Raw genomic sequence first — 11,058 nt, forward strand, 5'->3', positions numbered from 1 at the left:
TCATATAGCAGTCCTAAGTATGAAATCGTTCAAATGATAATGGCATATTGTTATTCTAAACTGTTTCCTAAAATTGATCGTTCTGAAGATCATACAAAACATTTTATTAAAACAAAGTATGTCAATAAATTTGATTTTGTTAATATTGCTGGTATTTTTAACGACCATTCTGTTAAAGAACAAATTCCTGGATATTTTGATAATACTGAGCTCCCTCTTATTTGTTATATTTACAAGAAATCTACCCGGAAATTTGTGTTTAATTATAGCCAATTGTGTAAAGATGTTAATATCAGTGAAAATACACCTACTTCATGTAATTGCAGTAATTCCGAATATATTTATGGACCCATTTCCCATGTTATAACAGGAGATATTAACATCGTTCAAGACCGAGAGTTGAAATTATTCCTCAGTAGAGGACCTTAATATCGTCCCCCGTCAAATATTAATTGGAATGAGTGTCGTGATGTCATCCACGACTCACTCCGTACTTACTGTTTGAAATGGATAAAACGGGAAAAAGCTGACAAAAAATCTTTGGACTCTTTTTTTAATTCAGTAATAAACATTGTTGATATACGTATACAACATTTTAAAGAACATTTTACTCTTAACAATAACCACAATAAACCTATTTCTCGTATCAAACATAAACTAAAAGAACTAGCCAAGGAATTTGTTTTTGTCCCGGCCGATAAAGCTGCTAATAATATTATAATGGTTTGGCGTAAATTTTACATTGAGGTATACAAAAAGAAATCAATAATTCACCAACATTCCAACTGACTCCATTTTCAAAAAACGACATCTGTAACAAACATAAACTTTTAGCTACCGCTTTACAAACAGAACCAAAAAAAATGAAAGTCCCAACTCTGTATTGGCTTCCGAAACAACACAAAACACCTTACAAATATAGATTTATTTCGTCTTCAAGCCATTGTTCCAATACTAAATTATCTTTTCTCCTTACCAGTACACTTGGTACAATCAAAAACCTGATAATAAATTGTTCAAAAAAGGCCTTCGAAAATAGTGGAATTAATTACTTTTGGAGTGTCAAAAACTCGTTGAAAGTACTTGATAAATTGCATGCTTATATCGGTCTTTTAGGTCATTTTTTTAGTAGCAATAAACAAAAAAAAACTATGTCAATTGGACATGCTTTGATACTATATCTGCCCTTGAATTTTTACTAGATAATTTTTTTGTTCGCTTTGGAGATTCCGTATATCGTCAGTTTATCGGAATTCCAATGGGGACTAACTGTGCACCACTTATTGCGGACCTGTTTTTGTATTGCTATGAGTTACAATTGATGACAAAAATCAGCAAAAACCCATCGAAACAACATCTGATACACAAATTTTATAATACTTTTAGATATTTGGATGATCTTTTGATATTGTCCATTCGTTTTTGATACGTTTTGTTATTTGATTTTGCCATGTGATTATGGACTTTCCGAATTGATTTTCTTCTGGGTTCAGTATTTTTGTGATCTTACTTTTTAGCTCTCAATAATGTCGACTTCATTATGTATACTAAAGAAATGTATCCTGTTGAACTTACTTTAAATAAAGCTAATACTAACAATGACCGCTGCCCTTTCCTCGATCTTGATATATGTATCATTAACAGAAAGCTTAATACTTAAATTTATGATAAAAGACATGATTTCGCATTTCCTATCGTCAATTATTCATTTTAGATGGTGACGTTCCCTTGTCACCATCTTACGGTGTTTATATATCTCAACTTGTACGATTCGCTCGTGTATGTAACAATGTTTTAGATTTTAACGAGAGAAATTTATGTATTACTGAAAAAATATTACACCAGGGTTTTCGATATCACAAGCTAGTCAAAACATTTACTAAATTTTATCATCGGTATAAGGACATCATTCGTAAATATAGCTCAACATGCAGACTTCTTATACGTTCAGGTATTTCACATCCTATATTTTATGGAAATATTCTTTATAAAGCACAAAAATGTCAGAATTTACCTCAGAAGCAACAAAAACTTTACATAGACTTATTAAGAAGGGTTTAAGGTACGATACTGTTGTCAGATCATTAAAGATTGCATATTTTGGCGTTAATATTGATTCACTTATAGGGTCTTTGCATCGGAACTAAACACATTTATTATTAATAAACCAGTTGTTGGCATGACACGGGTTATGTTCTTCTCATATATGTTATGATGGTATGATACTAAACCCCTCACAGGAAGGATTGTGTCTGATATTCATATGATGAAGACATAATTATTCAATCAGTTTAATTGAAGTCCGGAGCTGGCATGTCAGTTAACTGCTAGTAGTCTGATGTTATTTATGTATTATTGTCATTTTGTTTATTTTCTTTGGTTACATCTTCTGACATCAGACTCGGACTTCTCTTGAACTGATTTTTTATGTGCGTATTGTTATGCGTTTACTTTTTTGCATTGGCTAGCGGTATAGGGGGAGGGTTGAGATCTCACAAACATGTTTAACCCCGCCGCATTTTTGCGCCTGTCCCAAGTCAGGACCCTCTGGCCTTTGCTAGTCTTGTAATATTTTAACTTTTAGTTTCTTGTGTACAATTTGGAGTTTAGTATGGTGTTCATTATCACTGAGCCAGTATATATTTGTTTAGGGGCCAGCTGAAGGATGCCTCCGGATGTGAAAATTTCTCGTTGCATTGAACACCTGTTGGTGACCTTCTGCTGTTGTCTGCTCTATGGTCGGGTTGTTGTGTCTTTGACACATACCCCATTTCCATTCTCAATTTTATTTTGTACAAAATATTAGGGACATCTACTAGTATCAGAAAATGTCTTCAGCACGTCCGGAATGTAACAATTTTTTTCATTCGTTTATTGGGGGGGGATGATAAAGTCGAGCGTTTGATTTTGCCAAGATTGAATGGACTCCCCTCTTTTAATTATTCTAGAATTCGATGTTGTTGAAAACACTTTTTTATAAATCAAATTTTTAGCAATAGCTAAGCCTTGGGGATGAATAACATTTAACGGCATAAATAAGTTTCGTAACACTTTAAGATTGTTTTGTTGTGAAGTCGTCGTCATCTTACGCAGGTGTAAAGTTTGTAAATAAAGGCGACACCAGTTTACCGATTTTTAAATCACGTAAATCGATTAACAAAAGAAAAATCAACGTAACAAACGAAACATGGGGGAATAGCTTTAATTAAAACAAAACGTGTGAGACCGCGTGTGTCGGAAGGGTAACAAACTTTAATGTAGATTGCTGTTGTCTGTTCTATGGTCGGATTGATGTCTCTGTGTGTGTTACATTTTAACGTTGTGTTCCGTTGTGTCGTTTGTTTTCTCTTATTTTTGCGTGTGAATTCACATTACTATAAGATGTGTCACGGGTTTTTGATGTTATGTTTGTTATTCTCATTGGTTTTTGTCTACTGCTTAGTCCGTTTGTGCGTACATGTGTCACATTTTAATATTGTGTCGTTGTTCTCCTCTTATATTTGATGTGTTTCCCTCGGTTTTAGTTTGTTACCCCGATTTTGTTTTTTGTCCATGGATTTATGAGTTTTAAACAGCGGTATACTACTGTAGCCTTTATTTGACATATTCCCCATTTCCGTTTTCAATTTTATGTAGTGTTGTGAAGAAATCGTCATCTTAAGCAGGTGAAATGTTTATAAATAAAGACAACACTAATTTACCGATGTTCAAATCACGTAAATCAATTAACAAAAGAAAACCCAAGGTAACAAACAAAACATGGGGTATCGCATTAATTCTAAAGAAAGGCAACAGTAGTATACCGCTGTTCAAAATTCATCAATCGAAAGAGAAAAAAACATATCCGGGTTACAAACTAAAACTGAGGAAAACGTATCAGATATAAGAGAACTACGACACAACACAGACACGTAAAACGTACAAAACAGATTTTGATAATAACGATTTACAGTTTATTTAATCTTTTTTAATGTTTTCGAAGAATACATAAATATTTCAAATTTAAGTAAGTAATTTAAAGCAAAAGTCATTTGATAGATTTATTACCCTTAGTTGATAGTGTACATAAGTATATTATACTTGAGCTATACATGAATAAAGACAACAGTAGTATACCGCTGTTCAAAAGTAATACATCGATTAAGCAAATTAAAGTCTGGGTTTCAAACTAAAACCAAGGGAACATATCAATTAATTGTACATGTTGTAAGAGGAACAACAGACACACTGAACCTATAAAGTCATTGTGTTAACCATTATTCAACGTGAAAATGACAAAAAAATCCTAAAATATGCTAATTTGAAATCCACCAAGAAAAAAGGTCACATAAAAGCCTTATCAAATCTTCCTCTTACATTAGTTACTTTTTTGAAAACCAAGTATCGAAATCTTAATAAATAATGTTGATTTCAGAGAATTCCGGTAAAATATCACTGTTATTTGGGTTTCTGAGTAGAAATGAACTCTTCTGTGATATCTTTTTGTTTTTCTAGTTTGACGTTTGACTGAGGGCACATGAGATATAATAACTGGCAGAAAATATTGATCATATAAAAGTAAAGTAACAAAAGTACCACACTTCGGGTAAATTCAAAACGAAAAGTGCCTTATCAAATGGCACAATCAAAAGCTTAGACACATCAAACGAGTTGATAACAACTGTCATATTCCTAACTTGGTACAGAAATTTTCATATGTACATATAGGACCGGACTGTGATTTAAAAAGTATACTGAAAAATTAATTCAAACAAATTTAAAAGAAGACCTTTAATGCTAGCACCTTGAAATGTACATTTATATTTTTGCAATTGAAATTCACACAGGAGGAATTTCTACTAGATCACAAGATGGTATAAGTTCATTGGGCGGTATTTCATCTCTTATGACTATCTTATGCCACTCCGGTGCATTGTTAGCTCGAGCATAAAGATTTGGAAAGTGTTTGGGATTTGTAATTTCAAAGCGTCTTCCTGCTTTCCAAACAGCTACAGGTTTAATCAGTTTTGATATTTTTCTTAATTGAGACTGAGAATCTTCAAGATCGATGTCAACTTCGTCTATTTTCAACACCGTGATATCAGCTGTCTTTCCAACTGTCAGAGAACCAATCGAATTTGACCATTTAATTGCACGTGCTGGGGTATAGGTAGTTGCCTTGATTATGTCGACCAATGGCATGCCAGTATGCAAGAACTTCGACATAACTAATGGTAGATCGTATACCGGGCCATCGTTGTTTCCGGTATGCATATCAGTCCCAATAATATCAGGCCAAAAGTTTGCTTTTGCACAAATTTCGACGACTTTCCAACTAAAAGATCCTTGTCCATGGCCAACATCAAACAAAACACCTCTTTTACTAGCATCCAATACATCCGGGAAAATGGTATCCGTCTTTTCGTCCAAAATAGTGCTTTTATAAGCGTGGAATGTGTGAGTATAAATATCACCTGTGCGCATGTCTTTTGGGCAACACAACGTCGACGACTTTCCTGAAATATTATAATATAATTAAATTTATAAATGATAAGATAGATAAAGTGTCTCCTTTTTCTAAAATCTGTACAAATTACATACATTTACTGTTGCCTATAGATCCTTACCTCCACTCCAGTTGAACTTTGGTGGTAAGTTTTCTCATTGGCAATCATACAACATACCCTTATTTTCATATTCTATGACAACTACGATTTTCAGTTTATCTAACTTCATTTGTTAGTTTTGTGTAAATAACTGAACACATTGCACAAGGTCATGTTTTTCTGTTACTGTTTATGACGCTTTTATACTAACTCCATTGGATGTTGGATGTGTACTGATTGATAATTTAGTCTTAGATGCATGATCTGTTTTAGTAGTTGTAAGTTGGTTTGAACTAGCTGTGAGTAACTGAACTGCGAATACTCCCAGATCTGTGTCTTTTTGGTGTTTGGATGTACAAGTACCCTTCCACGTCCCCTTGTATTTGTAGTATTTGTATTTCATCCATCTGATGAGTTAAGCCTTTTTCAACTGATTTTTATAGTTGTTCTTATGTTGTACTGTTACACCACTGTCCCAGATTAGGGGAGAAACGGGTCTCGCTAACATGTATAACCCCGCCACATTCTCCATGTATGTGCCTGTCCCAACTCAAGAGGCTATAATTCAGTGGTTTTCGTTTGTTTATATGTTACATATTTGGTTATCGTTCATTTTTTGTACATGAATTATGCCGTTAGTTTTCTTGTTTGAATTGTCTTTCATTTTCATTTTGGGGTCTTTTATAACTGACTATGCAGTCTGGGTTTTGTGCATTGTTAAAGGCCGTACGGTGACCTTTAGTGGTTAATTTCTGTGTCTTTTTTGTCTCTTGTGGAAAGTTGTCTCTTTGGCAATCATATCAGAACTTCTTTTTTTATGTATATTTGATGCCTGCTATTAACGATATATAAACCCTTGCATTTTAGTGGTTTTTAGACTGGTACCTACCATCTGACTGTGTAGGCACAGTCGATAATGTATGATGAACCATAAGTGGTACTCCAGCTCGTTTTGATGCCTCAAGCGATCTCCTGAAATATTTATTCTAAGTTTTATTCCTGGCACGTAATGTTGTTAGTCTAGCGATATTTCTGGCATGTAGTGTTTATATTAGCGATATTTTTAACATTGACATAAAACGGGAGGTTTTACTTGCGATAAAATCAGGTCCAACTCATCATTTTTCTTAAAATGTCCTTACCAAGTCAGCAGTATGGCAGTTGTTATCAAAAAGTTCGTTTTTATGTAAATTGGGGTATGTTTTTGTTGCAATTCAGTGTTTTCCTCTCATAGTTGATGTGTTTTCCTCGGTTTTAGTTCGCAGCCCATATCTGCTTTCGCTGAATTGATCTTTTAACTTTTGAACAGTAGTATACTACTGTTGCCTTTATTTATTACGGAGAAAACGGTTTCATACCATTTGTCAGCAATCTTATGACGTAAGAGAACAATATCAGAAAAGAAATTATGATTGCTACTACCAGCACTTAAGCAAGCGGAGATCAAATGTATCTGAATATTCTGTAGATAAAACTAACTTCATGATATATAAAAACTCTTTGCAACAATGTTTTTTTTTTAAAGCCGTCAATCTCTAAATACATTGCAAACATTTAAATATCTTATGGATTGGAGTTTTAATGTTTGTTCGATAAAAGTAATATATATCTCAAAACCAAAACAAACCGCTAAACATGCATTTTAGTAACAATGTGTGTGCAAAACAAATGTAAATTTCTAAATACATTGCAACAGCTAAATATCACATGAAATGGTAATATATTGCGGTCATTGATACCTCTCAAAATGTCATCAACACAGCATCAGATCATCGAGCACTGAATACATGTGAATGAAGTTATCATGCAGGGATAAAGAGGTGACACGTGCTTAACCAATTATATTATAAAACTACAATGTTTTTTTACTATTTACAAATATCGAATGTCACTTTAAGACTTTAGTCTAAGAGATTTGAAAAGTAAAATACCAAAAACCCAACTCCAAGGAAAATTCAAAATGGAAAGTGCTTAATCAAATGACATAAAAGGCTTAAACACATCCAATGGATAGAAATACAACTGTCATATTCAGGCATTCTTTATACAGAAAATCGTGGATTGAACTTGGTTTTAAAACTAGCTAAACCTCTAATTGCTAAATGTATAATACCAGAAATACTAAACTCCAAGGAATTTTCAAAACGAAAAGTGGTCAAACAAATGGAAAACAAATGCATTCAGGCATTTCCTTATGTAGAACCTTGTTTTATAGCTAGCTAAACCTCTCACTTGTGTGACAGTCGCACATAATTTCTTTTATATTGGCAACAAATATTTCCCTACGTATAATTATCGGATCTCGGCGATTTTGCTATAGCTTCCTGGTATGTATTCAAAGTGTGCTTAAGGTTTGCGTTTAAAAGTTACCTATAGGCTTCTTCTTCATTTCTCCCGTCATTCGCAATTGTTTCAGAGAGTCGAACTTTGACACCAACTATCATATCCCTGTTAGCTTCTATACACTTTACACATGCTTCTACATTAGCTTGATTTAATGAATCAATTTCACCGCCAGGCGCTGTAAGAAGTAAAAATAACTGTCAATGATGACACAAACATTTAGTACCTCTTATGAGTCTTAAATAAATGTTAAAAAAATACGGGAAAGTTATTAGCATATTGTTCTGTTATCTTTGTTGGTTTTTGTTATCTACTATTATATTAAACAGAAAGTATCATTCAATTTTTTTTAAAGAAATAATTCACTTTGTTATGAAACATACCTCCAGAGGAACATCCAGAAGAGGCTAAACCATGTTGAACTATGTGAAGAAAACATAGCACTCTTGTGTGACTTTTTTCTGCAATAAATTTCTTCAAGCCAGGAAAGGTCGATTCTCCTAGAAAGTAGATAACACTGAAATGATATCTAAACGTATAAAATAATACGGTTTATATCAACATCCTGGTTTCTAATATATTCAATTTATATTTGTTTTGTTTTTTAAGTTTGGCTTATCACCTGGTTCGTACTTACATGAGCAACATGACGGAGGACATATATTAAGCAGTTCCTGGTTCGATTCCCGTTTGGGATGAAAATTTCAGGAACTCAATTTTCGGCTCTCCCTTGACACCATCTGCGAGTATGGTCTTGAGGAAACGATGATAGTCCGTCGGAAGGGGACGATAAATGGCTGACCCGTGTTAAGAGAAGGCCATATATCTTGCACGTTAAAGACACCCTTGTAGATTTCGAAAAAGAGGCAAGGCAGCACTCGCACCCGCAAAGTGGAAAGGGACTAATATAAGTTGCAAAACTTGTTTTCCAATCCACTATAAATAAATATGTTTAAACTAAACAAAGCAGCACCTGCTCAACCTTCCGAAGCACTTTTGATCACCTCCAATTTTTGTAGGGTTCGTGAAGCTCACTCTTACGTTTTCAATCTTTTGGTTTGTATACAGTTGTCTGTCTTTTCAAGTTTTTGTTTTGTATACTGTTGTTTGTCTTTTAGGCCAGTTAATTTTCAACATATGCTTTTGAATTTCCTGTGGGTATATTACGTCTGTCTTTGACAATAATGATATGGATTAAGCATATATGGATTTCATTCCATTTGTTTTCAAAGTACCTTTATCTATAATGGAGGTTAAAGTACTTAGGTCAGTAATCAATTGATAGATTTCAAGAACTATTTATAATACTTTCAGCAGAGTATTTAGCACTTTTAGAAAAACTTTATATATCTAGGAAAATAAAATATAAAGTAAAAGATAAATTCACGTTTCTTAAACAATCTATATGTATATTCTTTTTAATTACTCCACCATCAAATATCTTAATAAGTTTTCAGACGTAGTGCTTTCATGAATAATAATCAAAACCAAATTTTATTTCAAAAATACATACCAGAACTTCCAGCGTCTACAACAGTCGTTACTCCCCTGGATAGACAACTTTCGTCCGGATTAATCCCGAGAGGTGTCGCATGCTCGTAGCAATGCACGTGACAGTCGATTAGACCAGGTGTTATTAAGCAGCCCGTTGCGTCAAACACCCTAGCAGCTTGAATATTCAAATCTGTTCCTACTGCTTGTATTGTGCCGTTCGAAACTGCCACGCTTCCGGTAAAGTCGATGTTATTTGCAGGATCAATAATTCTGCCATTATTGATTATTAGATCTGCTTGTGCCATACTGATAGAAATTGTACGATATCTGTATAGTTAAACGCTATCTATGTCGTACATTTATACACATTTTAAACTTAGCGATCAGGTAAACTTATCTCGACCTATTTATAGATCGTTACAGAGTATTACATATTCGGGAAAGTTTGTTTCCGATTTAACATGACCAATATGACACTAGTGTTGCCCTATGTACATGATTTTCTTTTCATAAAGATTAAATATTCAATGTCTTCTTTATGTGCAAATACCTAGTTTAATCAACTTTGGTCAAACGGGATAGAATGTCTGTTATACTGATTTATTGTTTCACAGTGTTAAATAGATATGCAAGTACAATGAAAAATCTATAAATACAAATAATATTAAAAAAAAACTAATATGATTGACATTGATAAATCATATGAACCGATTCTATTGTCATATATTGGAAATTTACTACAGTTCAAGTTATGCAGATTTTCTCACGAATTTTGATTTCTATTCATTGTTTTTTTTTTTTTTCAATATAAGGTGTTTGTTGTAGAAAATAAAAAATAAAACATAGATGTTTATTTATACGGTATAAATGTTATAATGAAATATTGATGAAAGTACAGTTGCAGTACTCACTAACTGTAGTGCGATGTGTGAAACTTAGTTTTTCTTGAAAATAAATTTTTTAAGCTGTTTATCAAAATCCCGGTATTCGCTATGATCTTTTCCTATTTTCGTGACGTAAAATCATCTAAAATACTAAGTTTATAGTTTAGAACACCAGATGCGCGTTTTCTTTATTATAATATTAGAATCATAATTTGTACTTGAATCAAAACATTCATATAACGTTTGCTAAAACTGACTGAGGGCACCTACGCCTGGGGAAGAAAAAAAAATTGTTACATTTAATTTTTATATCTTTAGAGTCACCAAGATGTACGACTGAAAATCTGTCTATAGTTTTTACCTTATTTTTTTATGTATTAACAAATTGCATTCAGAAATATTGTGGTGAAAAATATTCAACCAGCGGTGTCAATCAATTGTAAAATTTGTAAGGTTTACTCCAAAATATTAATTCACAACCGTAACTCTTTTTCTGTAATATCAAACCTTGATGTTCTACACTTTAAATAACCGTTTCACAAATGATATCGGATATGTTTCTTACGTCGTAACTACAATCCCCTTCCCTTTCATGAATGTGACCTACCGAATTAGACTATTTACCGGATTTGTAATCGCATAAGCAACACGACGGGTGCCACATGTGGAGCAGGATCTGCTTACCCTTTCGGAGCACCTGAGATCAACCCTAGTTTTTGGCGGGGTTCGTGTTGTTTATTCTTTAGTTTTCT

The 11,058-nt window shown here is 33.3% G+C and overlaps 1 protein-coding gene across 1 annotated transcript; it reads right to left on the reverse strand.

The window, feature by feature from the left end:
- Positions 1–4,755: 4,755 nt before the first annotated feature.
- LOC143055999 (deacetylase Oant_2987-like) lies at positions 4,756–9,803 on the reverse strand. The gene is made up of 5 exons (XM_076229068.1): positions 9,442–9,803; positions 8,312–8,428; positions 7,956–8,106; positions 6,475–6,557; positions 4,756–5,495 (listed from the first exon to the last, which is right to left on the reverse strand). Exons 1-5 carry the CDS (start codon positions 9,725–9,727, stop codon positions 4,819–4,821), a joined length of 1,314 nt encoding a protein of 437 aa, XP_076085183.1. The 5' UTR covers positions 9,728–9,803; the 3' UTR covers positions 4,756–4,818.
- Positions 9,804–11,058: the final 1,255 nt, after the last annotated feature.

The sequence above is a fragment of the Mytilus galloprovincialis genome, chromosome 13 (assembly GCF_965363235.1).
Source record: "Mytilus galloprovincialis chromosome 13, xbMytGall1.hap1.1, whole genome shotgun sequence".
Taxonomy (NCBI): Eukaryota; Metazoa; Mollusca; class Bivalvia; order Mytilida; family Mytilidae; genus Mytilus; species Mytilus galloprovincialis.